The sequence below is a fragment of the Cervus canadensis genome, chromosome 2 (assembly GCF_019320065.1).
Source record: "Cervus canadensis isolate Bull #8, Minnesota chromosome 2, ASM1932006v1, whole genome shotgun sequence".
NCBI classification, from domain to species: Eukaryota; Metazoa; Chordata; class Mammalia; order Artiodactyla; family Cervidae; genus Cervus; species Cervus canadensis.
The window spans coordinates 104,251,623-104,270,183 of NC_057387.1; the positions used below are offsets into that span (position 1 = coordinate 104,251,623).

At 35.9% G+C, this 18,561-nt stretch overlaps 1 protein-coding gene and 1 pseudogene across 5 annotated transcripts in view; both read right to left on the minus strand.

Annotated features, from left to right (window-relative positions):
• Positions 1-1,493: 1,493 nt before the first annotated feature.
• On the minus strand, positions 1,494-6,073 carry LOC122429284 (annotated as a pseudogene).
• AGO3 (argonaute RISC catalytic component 3) overlaps positions 5,255-18,561 on the minus strand; it is a 128,205-nt gene continuing 114,898 nt past the window's right edge. For all 5 annotated transcript variants that reach the window (XM_043461923.1, XM_043461925.1, XM_043461926.1 and 2 more), the window contains one exon: positions 5,255-18,493. In XM_043461923.1, the coding sequence (XP_043317858.1) occupies positions 18,385-18,493 (109 nt within the window). In that variant the 3' untranslated portion in view covers positions 5,255-18,384. The remainder of the gene's footprint in view (positions 18,494-18,561) is intronic.

The following is an 18,561-nucleotide window of genomic DNA, read 5'->3' on the forward strand; positions in this document are numbered from 1 at the left end:
CATGCTACCGGCAACTACCAAGTCATGCCTGCCTTGAATAAGACTGGTTCAGTGATATAAATAAATAAATATTAAAAAAAAAAAAAAAGACTTTATCGTCATCGAATTCATCTTCACATTAGAGATTCCTACAGTGAGGGAACAACAACTTATTACTTATAATTTTATATTGGTGGACAGATTATTTTAGGGCAAGTAAACACATTTGAGGATTAAGTCTTGGTTTAGCATCTGTAACAATTTGAAACATATCTAAAGGGACCTCTTCCCTACATGAAACTTCTGTATATTCAAAGTATTCAGAAAATCTCCAGGCTCTTCTTCCTAGGATTTAGAAATCAGTAATGTGAAATATCAGCATTTCTAATTTTAAAATTTCCCTTGGACATGTAACTATCAGTAATTAGTATCAACTGAACAGGGCTGGGAAGTTTGCAGAAACTAAACACTGCCTAACTTTTTGCAAAGTCTTTACTCTCTTTTTTTTTTTAATTTTATTATTTTTTACTTTTTTTCCATTTATTTTTAAAATTAGTTGGAGGAAGTCTTTACTCTTGAATTAACAGTCTTTCCCTATCTCTACCATCCTAGGACAAGTATTGAAGGCTGATCAGATACTGAGAGTAGTAAAGCTGAATTCCCTTTAAAAGTTTGATAAATTAAAAGGCAAAGGCTCATATGTAACCTTTAGTTATACTGTGAGTCTTATGAGAAGCTGAGAGATACCCCAATAACTCCCCAGCGTGCAGACCATTTCTTGGTTACAATTCCCCTCAAATCTTTCTTCAAAGATTATAGTCTAAAAACAAGCAGGAAGACCTCTGTGATGGTCCAGTGGTAAAGAATTCACCTTGCAATGCAGGGGATATGGGTTCAATCCCTGATTTGGGAACTAAGATCCTACAGGTCTGAGGCAACTGAGCCCACACACCACGATTGCTGAGCCCATGTGCTGTAACTAGAGAGTCCACGCACCACAACAGATTCCGCATGAGGCAACGAAGATTCTGTGTTCTGCAACCAAGACCCAATGTGGCCAAATAAAGACATTTTTTTTTTTTTTAAAAAGAGACACTTAAAAAAAAATCACCAGGTTTTAGTCCAGTGGTTAATAATCTGCCTGCCAAAGCATGGGACACTGGTTCAATCCCTGGTTCGGGTAGATCCCACATGCCATGGAGTAACTAAGCCCATGTGCCACTACTGAGCCCACACTCCACAAGAGAAGCCACTGAAATCAGAAGCTCATGCAATGTAACTAGAGAAAGCCTGATCACAGCAACAAAGACCCAGTGCTGCCAATAAATAAATAATACATTTTTAAAAGTTACAAAATAACCAGGTTGAAAAAAAAATCAGGTGATTCAGAGAAGAGATTTGTCTCACCAATGGACTTTTATCTGTTATTGCCTTCTTATTGTTGAATTGAAGAGCATGACAGAGCAGAGGCAAGGAGGTGTACAATCAGTTCTCAAGGTATTAAGTCTAAAAGGTCAGGGGTTCCATAGCATAGCCATGACTTTATAGATGCCCACACCATGATGGTTGAAATGACAAAGTCCTGCAAATGTGAAAGTTGAGGGCCCCAAAGCCTGCTGTGGCAGCTTCCTGTGATGCCTCCGCTAGAACATAGTCACAACTTGTCCAAGGCCCCAGTGACTGTGAAGAGGGAGGGTGCAGCCACCCATCCCAGAGCAAGGACTCAAATATGCTGCTGGAGGTAGGCCTGGGGCAAAACACTGACAACCCTCTCACCAGTCCAGTGGAGAGTTGCAACCTTGAATCCAGAATGGTGGCTGCGTGTTGGGTGAACAGCCTGCATCCCACACACCATCCTAGAGGTGGTCAGTCCTGGAGAAACACTGAGATATGCCTGGGTCTGACCACTGGTGTTTGGAGGAGCAGAGCCTGTCCCCCTCAGGCACCACAGAGGACACTCGGCCACCAGAGAGTCGCGCTGTCGCTCCTTTAAAGGGTCTTAACATAGATACTAGTGATACTTTTTAATTAAAGATTTAAAACACATCTTCCAATACAGTAAAAAATACTATTCAAGGGAATACCACAAATGGCAAATTTTTATAACCTAAAATCTTTGTAAGAGGACAAAAATAAATTAGAAAAGTTAAACTAATAAAATGGTTCGGCAACCTTAATTTTACATTTGTATAAAGTGGGGCTTCCCTGGTGGCTCAGTGGTGAAGAATCCACCTGCCAATGCAGGAGACATGATTTTGATCCCTGGTCTGGGAAGAGCCCACATGCCACAGAGCAATTAAGTCCCTGTTCTCTAGAGCCAGGGAACCACAACTACTGAACCTATATGCTACAACTACTGAAGCCCACACACCCTGGAGCCTGTGTGCCACAATACGAGAAGCCTCCTCAATGAGAAGCTCTTGCAATGCAGCTAGAGAAAAGCCTATGCAGCAACACAGACCCAGCACAGCCAAAAAAAAAATTACAAATGAAAACCATCCAAATGACGGTTATGACTGAAATCCTGTTTGGTAAAGCATCAACACTATTCCGATGTTTTTGGTTTTTAGTTTTTGCAACATAATGTGCAAATTCCATCTACCAGTAAAGAGTACTTTATGCTGCAGTAAAGAGTAATACTGTACAGTTAGCAGTTGCAAGTACCTTTGAACTGGGCTGTTTCTGAGGTCAGTTAGCAAAAAAGTCTACTAATAATTTGTTTCAGCTGAGAATCAATCATATAAAGTTTCATAATTCATAAGCCATGAATATGTCTGCTTTTCTTTTTAAATAAGTGAACTAAGCATTTTTCTTAAAGGAAAATATTTTAATGGAGAATAGTATAAGAAAAGTGCTGCTCTATAAAGGCATTGCAAAGATCTTTATAGATTGTAGAAATCATAGAAGTAACAAAAGTGACAAAGTAGGAAAATAGCCATCTTTTTTTCAACAGATAAAAACTAAAGATTCCAGTCCTTTATGATAGAAACATTTTATTAAACATTGTAAAAATGATCCTGTCCTCTCTTGGCACTGACAGGTTAACCTAATTAATTTCCTTAAAGCAGCTGCAAGCTGTGCAAGTCTCAGCAGCCAAAGAATTTGTCAAACGAGCAAAGGACTGAAACATGGAAACTATGAGAACTTAAGAGTTCAAGATGTACTGCCCCCTTCCAAAAATGAAAAACCACCTTGGAATTTTCCTTAGACGACCACCTCACTTCTGTATGTCTTACTGTAGTGCTCTGAGCACTCTTTTCTCTGAAGAAAGTTTCAAACAGCTGGATTGTAATAGAATTGGTGACTTGTTCTGCGTTCAGTTCAGCATGTCTTATTAATCAATCAGAGCAATTGGTTGATTACTGTCTGCCGAGATAACCATCATGATTTTCTGGTACAACTGTGTATGCTACCAGGCTTCTCTGGTGGCTCGGATGATAAAGAATCTGCATCTGCCTGCAAGGCAGGAGACTCGGGTTCAAACCCTGGGCCAGGAAGATCCCCTGGAGAAGGGAACGGCTGCCCACTCCAGTATTCTTGCCTGGAGAATTCCATGGACAGAGGAGTCTGGAGGGCTACAGTCCATGAGGTCGCAAAGAGTTGGACACAACTGCGTGACTACACTTTCACTTTCTCACTATGTTTACTACAGCCTGACTTATCAGAGCATGCCTTAGCATCACTGTGACACATATTTTCCCCCATTTAAGTGTATGAATCTGGGTATAGTTATTGATGTGTTCTGAACTTGTATCAGTGGTTATGGGGCAAGACTGACATTAGAGTGATTCTCTTCTATTTGTCAAACTTAACAGCTAACACACATAGTTAAAAAAAATTCAGCCCATCAGCATGTTAGTTAAGATAACCAGTGCCTCTTCAGCATCAGTAATAAGATCCTCCAAGAACACAAACGGTATTGTTAGGGTTGCACAGTCTGGGAACATGGAGGTGGGGGAAGCCTGGGGTGCAGGATACATAATAGCAAGATGGCATCAGACTGAATTCTCTGATGTTCTGGAGAACATAAATAGGGTAAACAGATAAAGAAGCGACAAATCGTTAATATTTAGGTTGTAATCCTTCAAAGTAATGAGTTAGTTCCTCCTAGGTAAGGAGCTCATTCTTACAGGGATTCCTGCTTGGTTGGAGGCCTCAGGTCCTGCTAGGGTTCTTCTGAGTCAAACATTTGCCCCGTGCAGCCTGGGCAAAGAGCGATGGGGGCTGTGGAGTCCGCTCCATCCAAAGGCGTCAGCCACTCCTGAGCTTCCCCTCGTGGCAGCTGTGAAGGGGCTCTGAAGCAATAGTGAAACTGATGAATCACTTAACGTTTGAAGGGATTTTTATGTGAGATCTTCTGATTTTTTAAACATTCAGTCAGTTCAGTCGCTCAGTTGTGTCTGACTCTGCGGCCCCATAGACTACAGCACACCAGGCTTCTCTCTCCATCACCAGCTTTTATATGTTAGCAACCAATAAAAATGTTTTCAACACCGAACAAAAATTATTTGCAGACTGAAACTGGCGGCCAACTTGAGACCTCTGAGTTTAGTCTATTAACTTCAATTATGAAATGAGAAGTAATATAGCTGAGGTCATGCAGTTGTGACTGTGGAGAGCTGTTTTTCAAAATTTTTGTCCAGTGTTGTCTTGCGTATCACACCTGGGCTGTGTGTCCATTTCTGGGCCTGTGAAGATTTCTCCAATTCATTTCTGTTTCTGTTTATCCTACCTATTCTTGAGTTCTTTCACCGCTTGGCAGTTTGCAAGCCTGACTTCTGGCTTACTCCTCTTTCCACCCCACCCAGTGTCTGTTATTTAAGTAAAGGAAGGACAGTCTAAGAGACCCAATGTCTTATTTAGATGGGGGAGAAAGTTGTTTAACTGTATTTTACATCACTTTATTTCCCCCCTATGGAGCCCCAAACCCATAAGAGTTGTTTTTTTTTTTTTGACATGCATAACTTCCCTGACCAGGGATCAAACCTGAGTGCCCCTTGCAGTGGAAGCACAGTCTTAGCCACCGGACCATCGGGAAAGTCCCCAGGGAGAACCTCTTTAAACCCTGAGTTCCACTGCATGCCCAGCACTATTAAGTACTTTCCAACTATTAACTCATTGAATATCCCAACAGCCCTACTATTATTTAGAAGCATCAAAGAACTTGTCTAGAATCCAGGACTTCATGATCCTTAAAGCCTAAATTCTTTTTACTCTTTCACAACTAACTCCCAAGTCTGAAGTGCAGTAATGATGAACACACGCCAACAGAAAGTTTGGAGCAAAGCTTTTCTTTTTATTGCAGTTATTAGTGAAAGTTACACTTCAAACTGATGCTAAGCAACACTAAAACCATTAATATTTTAAAATCAAGGATTAAAAACAAATACAACATAGAACTCTTCCAATACACAGAATGGCAGAAAAAAGAGGAGTGGTTCTGTCACAGGACACTTTAGTGACAGTTTGGCTCAGAAAGAATTATGACAATTTCTTTAACATAAAATATTGTAAGTGACTGAACTGCTTAAAAAGCGGCTTGAAGCGTCTCAATCTCAACCTTAGGTTTTTTGTAGTAAAGATTTTTGGGGGGAACATAATTTAAATACCTCCCCAAAGCATTTTTGTTTAAAAACTTTATTTGCCTTCTGCTCGTCTTAATGACATACAGTCTTCAAGGAATTGAAATGACAACCATATCCAAAGCCTGGCCCCCAAGTACACAGTGATAGGACTCAACATTTGGTGTTTCTAATTATACAGTGATTACATATATATCATAGATTAGCTCCCACCCACCACGTAATCCAATTTCCTCTTAATAAAATGCAGCCGTCAAGTTTAATATCAGTCAAGATTTTATCTTACAGCATATTACGAACTCAGACTCACTCCACTGACTCCACTGTTTTAACTAATGTGACTGTGTAACCGAACATTAACAAAGGAAGGCTTATAAACATTTTGAAATTCTGCAGTCTCTATAAACTACAGTAAATTGTTCTTACTTATGAAAAGCCAACAAAAAAATATAAGGCCGGACTGGGCGTAAGACAGGATTAGGGAAGATGAAGAAGGAGGTTTGAGTGTCCATCGTTTTACCATGCTGAAACTTGGTTTCGGTAGAAATATTTGGCAAGAATAGTCAGTGTGGAAAAGGAGGATGGAGAAAGAGGTTACTCTGATTTTATGTAATAATTCAGTTTCAAAACATACTGATATTAACCCCCCCAAATATTTCACATCTGCAGTACAAATAGGCACACACGGTTAAGATGGTTAAAAAGTAAAATTTAAAAGGCTATTTGTCCATCTGCAGGACCTCTGCAGGTGGCCCCACCCTCCCCACATGTCCTATATTTACATTTTACTTTTCAGAAAAGCCCCTTTAAAAAGAGTGCTATTTCTTCCTCCATTATTTTGGGTTTAAAAAAAGCAGCAATTATCTAAAGTGGGAGCAGTTAGCCACGCTTTAGGGGTGTGTATCTGTGTGTAGTATAAATGTTCTCTAGAGTGACTGGTCAGATTACACTGGAATGGTTATATTACAATTTTAGTCCCCCAAAACATTAAAGAAACACATTTTTTTTTCTATATAAACCTATGTAATACACAGTGTTATAAACATAGAATATTTACACACACACGGACACACACACACCACTGCTTCCCACAGCCTATGAATGCATCCATACAGTCCACAAGAATGATCTTTATTCACAAGATACAGTAATACTTTCATGGGTCTATAACTGAAGACAGATATTAAAGCTACACATTATAGCAAAAACTGTTGAAAAGTATTCCTGAAATATCCAATGTTCTCAGCTATCTCACCCAGCAAGGTGGATTTTTTTTGTTCATTTTCCAAGCATGAACCTCCCCAACTTTTCAGTACTTGTGATTTTTATTATCCTATAAAACTAAGGCAGATATCACCCATGTTAGTGATGAGCTAAAAGCTCAAACTGCCTGCAGGACGGGGAGATCAGCATCTCTAGAGATAGAAAATAAATGTTGAATGCATTCATACCCTGTGTACCTCAAATGCATCCTTTATTTCTTAACAAAACAAACAAGCAAAGGAATTGCTTATACAACCTGTGGTGATATGCCCTTTGTTTTTTTCCTAGAAACAGGAGCCCCTTCCCCCCAGGAAAGTAGGTAAGTCTGTAAAAATGTAAGGTTCTGCCCACAATCCATAAAGATAACTGGGTCAGACACCAACAGGCTGCCTAAAATCACCGGCAGATACTAGAACTTAATTTAAATGAAGAAAAAACCCTTTTAATATGATTTTTTACAGGTACATGGTGATTGGAAAGCAAGGTCAACTCTGTGAAGTGTTAAGTGAAAGCAGCACACTTTCCTTCTTAAAACCTAACCCCCTACTCCAAAAAAAGGTACAAAAAAATCTTCAAGAAACAAAGGGATAACAAATGGATAACTATCTGGTTTGTACAACAGCCTCTGATGCCAATCCACAGCAAAAATGCCTGAAGGCAAAAGGCAAAGTTAGTTAATTTTTGATTATCTGATGGTTTCATCACATTAACTAACTCAAAATACAATCACAGCTGCCATAGCACCACTAAAAGGAGTCTGGTTTTTGGAGTTGCGCTTTTCCCAAAAATGATTATAAAGAAAAATTCAACCTGTGCGACAGCTAGCAGGGGAGAAAGGGAACAGGATACGTTTGGAGGCGAACACCATACCATGATAAAGCCTCAGTTTCTCTTACCTTTGTTTGGTAAAATGATCCAGGGTGGTAACTAAAGATACTTTCATAGGGGCAAACTGGAAATGAACACTTCATACAACAATATTCTTTCATCTTGAACCTCTGAATCGCTTTTCTTTTCGAGAACTCAAGCACTGTCACAAACATCATCCTATTCTTAGAACTACGTTGTGAGGGAGGTGAGGGCAGGTATTATCAATACCATTTTACAAGAACCTAGGCACGAAGAGATTAAGGGAATTGCCTTAAGGACACAGAGCAAATTAGTGGTAGAGCTGACTAAACTCCAAGTCTTAGCTCAAGTTTCAGAGGCCTTTAAGATTCCCTGGGGAAGGGAACGGTTACCCACTCCAGTATTCTCACCTGGAGAATTCCATGGACAGAGGAGGCTGGTGGGCTACAGTAGTCCATGGGGGTGCAAAGAGTCGGACCCGACTGAGCGACGAACACTTTCACTACCCTCAAAGGCAACAGGTTCTCAACCATCTTTTTCCAGTTGTGATCTTCTAAAAGTTCTGGTATTTGAAATTTATTTTGCTTTCTCCTTTATAGTTCAGATTTGACTACAAAATGAATTAAAAAAATTTTAATATGGAACTTTGCACACACTAAGAGGCATATAGGTGAGAGATATATCTACAGAACTAAGGTCTGAAATAATGTGCAAATTAAGAGGACATAATAGTCTTAAGTATTCATTTAATATAATTTTTATATATTTAAGATGACATGTCAGAATCAGTTACAAATCTCCTGATGTTTAAATCAGAGTCTGATTCATTAAAACCAGAAGCTACATTAATTTTCCTTAAGAATATGGGCATCACTGTTGCAAAAAACTGAAATGTTACTTTCAAGAATAATTTTCTCTATTACTTTGCTATAACAGCCTATTTCAGATACATATTCTGTACACATTATCACTCTACAGGTAGCAAAAACCTTTATGGATAGAGAGAATAGCTGCAGCACTAACACTTTCAATCTTAATTCTCATTTAACCAAGTTAAGATTTCTATCATTATTAACTAAAGTTACATTCTAATGATTCTTATTATCTTTTTTCTTTTATCCCTCCCCCTTTGAATAGTGTGTGTGTGTTTGTGTGTGTTTGTAAGGGGGAGGAGAGAGAAGAACTGCACGATTCATAAATGGCATAAAACACTGACAACATCCCAAAACAGAATGATGCACCCAAGTAAATCAAAGAATGGTATGTCAAAGAAAAAACTTTAGAACCCAAACATGAAAATAGTATTCAGAGAGTCTCCCAATCAAGCCATAACTTGTGGCATGTGATCTGGCTTTCCAAATTATTTTAAAGATATTTACTCAAAGTAGAATTCTATATAAACTGCCTCTAAATCCTTATTCTTTCTTTTTTAAAGAGGAGAAGGGTTGTACTCTGGGCTAAGAAATGAGAGAGCTCCTGGAAAACTTTTTAAGAATCTTACGGGGATAGAGTATTAGATTTTGGTTAGTGCTTGCTAGACCTGATTTCTGAATTAGAAAAACAGCATGTGCAGGATCATCATCAACAGTATGAGATCATTCCCTTTCTGTGAAACAGGGAGGTATTCGCTGTTAATCACCACCAGAGATCCAAGCCTGTTGCTACCAAAACCAAACGTTTACCTGCTACCAAAGGTTCCTCTTGTTAAACTCCCTGGGATCAAACTGTACCCATTAACCTGGCTGGACTGTCTATGTTAGGCAAAATTCCCTCTTCATCACAGCCTACCAGTGTTTTCCCCAAATTTTTTATCAAAAAATATATTTTTTACAGGAAAGACTATCTTGTCTGGGAAGGTTCTGTTTTGCATTTTCTATATAAAGGGAAAAGCTGGAGAAGCTTTGTTGATAGCAGTGTCGTGGCTCTATTTAAGAAAAATACTTCATTTTAAAATTACAATTCAGAATCAACGTCTATAATGAAGATAGATGTACCTTTAGATCTGGGACAACAAACAACATAAAATACATTTAGTTTACAGAGACACTTTCTTAGGTTCAAATAACAAGAGTTCCTCTTTTACAATGTGGCTATGAGAACTAGACAAGTATCAAACAATTTAAGGTTTCTGTCCAAAAGGATTCCAGCAAAGAAACCTTTTCCTTTTCCTCATATCCCCCCTTGCTACATACTCTTACAAACCCACTAGTCCATTTCTTCACAAAGATCTCCTATCACACCTGCAACATTTTTTGTAGAAAAGTTCTTCCTTCTTTGGTTCTAAAAATAAAAGGCCAAATTAAAGGATTTTGTGTGTCCTTCCAACTAAAGCCATGAAGTGAATAAAGCTGGAAAGTTTTAGGCATTAAATACCAGAGTAATCTCCCTCTCTAGTCTCTGGCACAGCCTCTTAAACTTAAAACATAACATTGTAGATTTGCATATAATCAATTTTTAGAAATAAAACATCACACAAAAAAGCAAAGTTCTAATGACCAATATTCCTATCTGTTTCCTAGTCACATAAGACTATTCATGACAGCTCTAAGAGGTGACTGTGAGCTTGAACACGTCACCCAGTACTTCAGCATGGTAATTCAGCACTGATGCTAGGTACCCTGATTTATGGAGCCTACCATAAAGAGCGAAATAAGCTCTATATGTCAGGTTCCTAAGAGCTTTTGGAAGGAAAAAAAGAAAACAAAGGAGGACTTCTACTCAAAGCTGCCTTAAAAATATTGGCCTACAAGAATTATATACCTGCCAACCTGGGGCAGTGTTGAAGCATAATGAATAAAACCATTATATTAACATTATGACCACAATAAATATCCTTAAGAGGGGAGCATATACTTGCAACAAAAAGATATCTGATTGCTCAAAACATATTTAGTTTTTAGTATCAACAAATTCCTATAATCAGAATACCAACCTTCAATTACTACTTGATATCAGGGTAAAGGAAGTAGCTTAGTGTATTATGAATATTTAAAAACCCACTGAAACTGGCAAAAATGTGGGGGGAAAGGGATATAACTAACATCTATATGAAATCACATGCTGATTCATTTAAAATTGTTGTTTCACATAATATAAAAATAACATTTTTCTGATTATAATTACTTGAAACTTTCTCGTTTACCCCTCTCAGTGAAAGAATATAGTATGGCAAAATGTCATACATTAAACCCTGATAATTTAGAATTTAAAGCTCAGAGGATGGGATCAAGTTTATCTTTTAATCTCTTACAGAAAAAAAATGACTTACCAAGAAAATTCACTGTGTAAAAATACAATGGAAATGTTTTACCTGTTTAAGAGAATTCACTTTTTTCACGTACCTTTATAAAAAGTTAATGTCAAAACAATCTTGATCTCTTCATCCATGGGGTCACAAAGAGTTGGACACAACTGAGTGACTGAACTGAACTGATTCACTAGGAAACTAAAGTGACTATATTATACTTGAAATTAATATTATATAATGATACTTTTAACTGTCCTCCAATTAGTTCAAATTCATAATTATTACTTAAATGTTTAACTAGTTGAAATGCAGTATTAATCAGTCTTTATCTTAAGTTTAGCTACTTAAACTCTGTTTCTTCTTGATGAAGAAGAAACAACTTTAAAAGTATGGTAGGGTCAAAACAATTTTAAAAGCGCAGTAGGAAAAAGATCAGGGTAGCAAATTTTCCATATAATGTAATTATGGCAGGGGAGGGGACACCCCATTTCAAATCACTGACTTCTGGATCATTTGCTATTTGTTTTCCAGGTCTGAAAAAATGGTATCATAATCCTAATGCTGAATGATGTAACCATTTAAGCAGTTTCAACTGTAGCTGAAGTTAGAAAAACAAGTGTAACAAGCTGGCCCTAATCTGCAGATCAGGTGAAATCAATCCAGTCTGTTAGTTTGCTACTTAAGGAAAGGAAATCTAACTTATAAGGAAAGTCCCACTTCCCCTCCACATTTAGAAATCTGTCTAAAGACTGTCCTTTTTAATGCCCACTATATAAACAACATTAAATATTCTAAGTTAGAAAATAGTGTTAATGGTTTATTGGTAAAAATCCAAACTCTAGAGTTTATGGAATTAGTAGTTTGGTTGGTATGTTAACATTCCATCTTATCTTCACTGATATTACAGAGAAAGAGGAAAAGCTAGAAATATCTATAAAAATAAAATACCTTAAAACCAATATCTAAGCAAAATATAAAAGTTGCGCACAAATTGTCAATAAATACAAACATCACAATAGAAAAATTAATATTAAAAAAATAAACCCATAATTGCTATTATGACATTATAAAAAATGAAAAAGTTTAATGTGCATGTATATTGCAGACAGACATAGTACACTCCAAACAATCAATATAATTTCACTATCATTATTACATAATGCAGCATACAAGGTTACTGAGGTGTGGTGTTCTTTTGTCTGTTTTTTAAGTCTATTCTTTTCTGGAAGAGTGCTCACCAAGTTCACACGCAAGAACTGGTTAGGTGATCATTTACTGCTGTTTACTACTTCTAGTTCAGGGGAAAATTGCTTTCTGATAGATTACTAAATTTCCAACCAGTAGGGATAATTCTGCTATTATCCTTCCTTCCTTACTTCCTCCAAAGCCTAATTTTCACATGTTCTATTTCTAATTAACCAATCGTATAGACACACTGTCATCGTTTTTCATCTATGCTAGGAAAAAAGAGGGAGACATTTAGAATATATCTTGCTGCCTGAAAGAGAAAAAATTTCCCTAAAGATAGAGAAATAATCATTTTACTTTTCCTGTTTCCTTGGTGAGTTGGCTCTATCTTTATATGCAGTCTTCTTTAATAAAGAGTAATTAGAAAAGGCCACCAACAGATATTTACAAAAGGGTCAATATGCTGGAGAGGGAGAAGGTAGCCTATGACATAATTTCTGGCAAATTACCACTGACTTTGGGGGTTTACTATACTCGTACCCTTGCTAAAAAGTTAAGCAAACTTGCTGTTTTATGTGCCATATAGATTACCTTCAACACAGCTGAGAACTGAAAGGGTTAATTCTGTTAAAAACTGTGTTTTTAAACCTACAAAATACATTTGGTGAGCATTTACTTAGATACTTTACTGAATAAAAGCTTTATTTGGTTCCCTTGGACCAGATTCAGGACAACAAATAACATTATTTATATGAAACGGTCATACTCTTGGAGTTCTAAAATAATTTATCTTTTAAATTTTTAGCCTCATGCTATTTGAAAAATAAAAGTCTACAGCACCATCTTCTGAAAAGGCACTTTCTAAGAACCGCCTTGCTTTAAAAAAATGATTTAAAAATTTAATTCAGCATCTACCCTGAAGAACATCTTTGCTTTAATGATACCCTAACATAGATATAACATTAGAGCTTGGTTACCTCAGATATTGATTTCAAAAAGGAAGGGAGACCAATGGCTGGATGGATGATTCGATAGCATCTTAATTTTGTCATTCTGTGGGCTACCTGATACTTCAAGAGGGCTTCTCATTGGTAAATCTCAACCCTCCATATGAAATTTATTAACCTTCTATCATTAATTCAAATTAATCTTTAGTTTCCATACTTCAAGAGCAAAATATTCTTACAACAGTGTAAAAATATAGAGCACTATCTTTGATGGGTAAAGAAAAATAAAATTCAACTAGTAGTAGACAATATTAGCACAAGCTCTGACCACTGTATCTAAGTTAAAAGAAATTATTTTGATCAACATGGAAAACTATAAACTGAAATGTACCACTTTTAAAAGCAGGAAAAAGTAAAAAATATTTTCCCCTTTGAGGCTATATATATATATACATATATATATATATATAGAGAGAGAGAGAGAGAGAGACTGAATTTTTCTTCTTGTGAGTCAGCTTAGGTTTCACTAATCACAGTATCATTTCTAGTATTGCCACTGATCAAAAATGTTCTCAGTATAAGTAGTAATTTTTTTTAATATTTTTTTTGGAGAAAATTCTCACTTTCCCATCTATGTATTGATTTTACACATTATTCTTTGCTTGTTTTTTGCCTCCTATAGAATCACAAAGTGCATTATGTGACCAAATGAGAGAAGAAAAGGAAAATACAAACAGACTCTAGAGTCAGAGTTATACTGCCACTCACAAAGGTCTCACTTGGTATAAAGTCTCCCAAGTATTATTACTGAAGCTTTAAGATATCCATGAATTCTCAAAAAGAATGAAAAGGATTAAAAAAGCCAAAATAAAGATACCAGTCCAATGGCGTCTTTTTACAGCTTGACCGATAGCTCATAAAAGATAATTTAAGTAGCGAGTTACTGTTAGCGGCAACTTGTCTTTAAAAAGTATTCAATAGGAAAACAGCTAAGAGGATGAGTTAAAATAAATATTTAAACCAGGTTTAATGATACTGAATAAAATTTTCGCAGACCTATCAGTTAAGCCTCTTGGAAAAACATCACTATCAAGTTTTAATAGCAAGACTACAAAATATTCTAGCTGAATCCAAGTGGCTAGCTTCATGAAATTTCATAAAAATCACTACCTATGGTAAATTCATGTTGGCCTCTGAATCAAACACCCACAAAGTTTCTTGGGTAAGTCTCTAATTCCTAGTCTATAATTCATCAGAAATAGATCCTTCAGATTTATTACTGGCATTCTGAGTGTTCACCTTTTCCTTAAACATTGAGATCCTCTGCCAATCATTTCTAAGGAACGGCAACGCAGCTTTTATTTTCCTAGACATAGCTTAAGTCTGTCATGACTAAGTCTGTCATGAGGTCTGTCACACTAAAATCCATTAAAGAATATATAAGTAAACTTTAGGCAGTGGTGGGTCATTAGAGAACCTATTATAGTTTGGAAAACTAGTATAGGTGTTTAGAAGGCTAGGAGTCTCCATGCTAGAAGGAAGAGATGAATCTTTATCAAGAGCCTTCTAAAACACCCAGTATACTCCTACTAGAATCCCACCTAGACTCTCTTCAAGGAAGATAAATAAATTAATAGGTTATAACCAGGAAGATTTTCATAGACAAATACTTTTTTTGAGAAATGTGTTAAAAGGTAAATATTAAGAAAAAAATAAAGGGCATCTGTACGTCTGTGAAAATAAGCCAAAAACCAGTACTAAGGAGGCTGAGGTACCCTTTTCCAAAACTCCTAAAGTAAAAATCCACATTTCTAAAACAAAGAAAGAGTATCCTGACATTAAATTGAACCTAAATTGGCAGCACCCTTTGTTATCTTGATATTTCATGTTCTTAAATCTTATTTAGGAAAAAAAAAAGTTTAACACTAGCCTTGAATCCTGCTCATCTCCTTACTGTTTAGTGCAGTAACTGTCAGACTCTACTTCATTAAATAAATATAGCAGCTACAGTATTATAAATGCATGGTCCTCAATGCCATTAACTTGATACTGTAATATAAAACATGTATCTGCACTTTACATATTTGCCATCCAGAATATACATTAAGCTCCCAATTCTTCTTCACATGAAGATCTATTAACACCAGTTGCTGGGACTGACATTTTAAAGTCACTCATATATCACAGAAAACAGCAGAGAGAAATTTAGCATTCACTGTATACTTAGTGAGCAAGGGCAGGAATAGAAAGGTCACTGTTGAGTTTCATGACCATTTAAACTCGAAACAACCTTTTTCTTCTTCTTTTTTTAAATAAAAAAGATCAGTGATTCTACACCAGAAGTACAATAACAATTAAAACAAATTTCAAAAAATATGTGCCATTTAGTCTTTTATCTTAAAATTCTAAGCACAAAGTTTCTTATAATTAAGTTTGATACACCAATTTGTTAGTAAGCAAAATAGAAATATACTATACATATTCTTTCAAGTTAACCAACTTTAAACTAGCAATGTTGAAACTCTAAGAGCACCCTATAAAGAACTCATTTCAAAGGTAAAGCTTTATGTTAAAAAAATTTTTTTTCCTCTGTAAAAGTCCTTCTAAATAGATTTAAATTGTGGGCTTTACTTTAGCACATGTGAGATTAGGTGACTGAAATTAGTTAAAGCAGGTAAACAGGGGAAAATTATCTACAGTTCTTCCCTAGGCCCTAAAGTCTCCCACATGACTCTGTGAAACTCCCACTGATAAAGGAAGATGTTTTACTCATACTGAGCAAACATACGCCATCAGGTTTTTACCATCTAAGATATGCTATTTCCTTCTCCTGTCTATGTTCTGGATTATATTCAGTGAAATTTCAATGAAAAAAAAAATACAACCTTTATAGACATTTTTTGGAGGAGGAGAGACAGTTGGGAGAAAAATGTATATACTACACAAACATTACCTTATGTAAAGAGCTTTGAAACAGTGTTGTAAATTGCATCTCAGCAACTTCAATATAATAAACATACAAAATACAGTACTTTCTTAGTTTTCTGGCAGGGGGACAAAAGATTTCATACCTGTTGGAGGACATGGGCTCAGATTTTAGGCTCAAAATACAGTAAATTGGCATTATGTGGATAATAGGTAAGAGAGAAACTAAAGAGCTAATCCATTTGTTTTCATGTGCAGATGGAATTCTGAAAGGTTAACAACAATGCCCACTGGAAACAATCTGTAATATCTACACTCTGAACCAGTGCAAAAAAAAAAATTTAAATGCAATTTTCATGAGTTACAAAGTGCAAAGCTCCCTTGAATCCAAGGTTACTGATAAACTCGGTTTTGACAGCTTTATAGTATTTTTTAATATCTTAAAGTGAAGTTAATAAAACAAAAGTTCTGCAAAAAAGTTTTTCAACATTTCAGTGATTTAACTCATTTCAAATGATCAAAGTCCTAACTTCCTTTGTCACCATCTCCCTAATTTTAAAAGGAAAGTTACACTAGTGATGAATTAGCAAATAAAGTTTTAAAAATATCATTTTATATTTTCCTGACTCATTTTAGTAAATGAAAACTGGCACCTCACCAGTATGATTCTTCAATAAACACGAGCTATCTTCAAAAATTTACATGTCTTCTATATCTTAAGCTAGTCATTGTCATTAATTAAATCAAAGTTCTTCAACTTTATTTCTAATATTCAAGGTCAAGACTCATTTAGGAAATTTAACTTCCTTCATTTTCATAATGATTTTTATAAGACATGCTTTAAACTTGAAAATTATAAAACTTTCCTTCTGAAATTAAGGCTATATTACTTTGCCCTTTTAAAATTATGGAGGTGCCTGTTTCTCCCACAATTTGTGGTAAAGATGTAAAACAGACACAGCTTTCTTTTAAAACTGCTTATTGCACTAAAGGAGAGCAAAACAAATTGTCAGGTCTTAAAATAAACATGATTATATTTCTATAAAAGATGTTGCCAATACAATTCTATAATTATTAAAGCACTATTCTAATAAATATAAAAGAAAAGGAAGCTATACTTCAAAACACATACATATATGTTTATATATACAACACATATATATAAAAATATATATATGAAAATCACATTAAGGTATGAGAGGCAGCAAGTAAACTAGCAAAAAAATTAACAGAAACCTCAACAACCCCTTCTCTCTACACAATTTCAGAGACCTCAACCCTACACGATTCCAATCATGTAAAACATTTACCCTTTATAAAAGCTTTAAGGGAGTTCCATGTATAACACACAGAAACAGAAGACTTTAGAATAGTAGCATCACTTATAGAGAGAGTTACAACTTTTGACAAGTTTTTTTTTTTTTTTTTTAAATAGCAGCTTTAACAAATTCACTAAAAAAAAAGAATAGTTTCGGTGCTACTGCTTATGTACACATTGCACAAATGGCAAATGTAAGTTGAGGGCTGCAGGGGGCAGATATTCACTCTCACAAAACCATATTTTATATATATATGTATATATAAAATAATTGTGTTTCTTAGGAAAGCAATACCAAGAGTTGAGGACTCAAAATTGTGTATGAGACAAGAGATAGGAGTAGGGTGTGCAAAATAAAAATCTAGTTTGCCATGCTTCATATTCAAATGAACCAGATACATGAATATTTGAATGTCACTGGTAGCATCAGGGAAAAAAAATGTAGGTGATAAAGGCAAGGGAGGTAGAGAGAAAAATGAAAGTCGCGGTGGGAGAATAATAAAAGGGAAAGACGGTTCCCCGATGGAATGAACTATAAAATATATACAGAGATACATATATATCTACTATCAGTGTAGATCCAGATATATATGCATATGCAGTATGCATGTATATATGTAAAATATACAGATAACTTTTACAAGAATACATGAATGCACATTAATTTTTTTGCACACATCATTGTGAACAATCACTTTGATTATTCATATAGGTGTAGTTTAAAAAAAAAATCATTTACTTTTTCTTTACTTTTTTTTTTGCAAAGAGTTGTGCTGCCAAGCAACTTGAGGTAAAGGCATTAAAAGGGTTAGACTACAAGAAAGTGAAAACAAAACAACCGCGATACTTCCTACAGGAGACCGCACAAAAAAGCAGTTGGCTGGTTTCATATTGCATAATGGTGCTGTGTTCCTTGATGAAGTAAACAATCTTCCTGTATCAACATAAAGATCAGACCCTGGCCCCCACACAGTGTTGGTTTCTGTGTGGCTGGAGGCATCCTCACCCAGCTGACTCCACTGGAAACGTAAGTTGTATGTCGATTCATTTTCCAGTTCTTCCTCTCAGAGAATATTCCTAGACTTTTTAAGCAAAGTACATCGTGCGTAAGGTATCTTGGTGAATCTGTACAGCCTTGGCAAGAGCTTGTGGATCTCGTCCATTGCTCTGTCCTGAAACATGACTTCCTTCAGCACTGTAAGAAAAGGGGCAATGAGCACAAAACCAAACCCTACTCTGATGTAATCATTCTGAAGAATATTA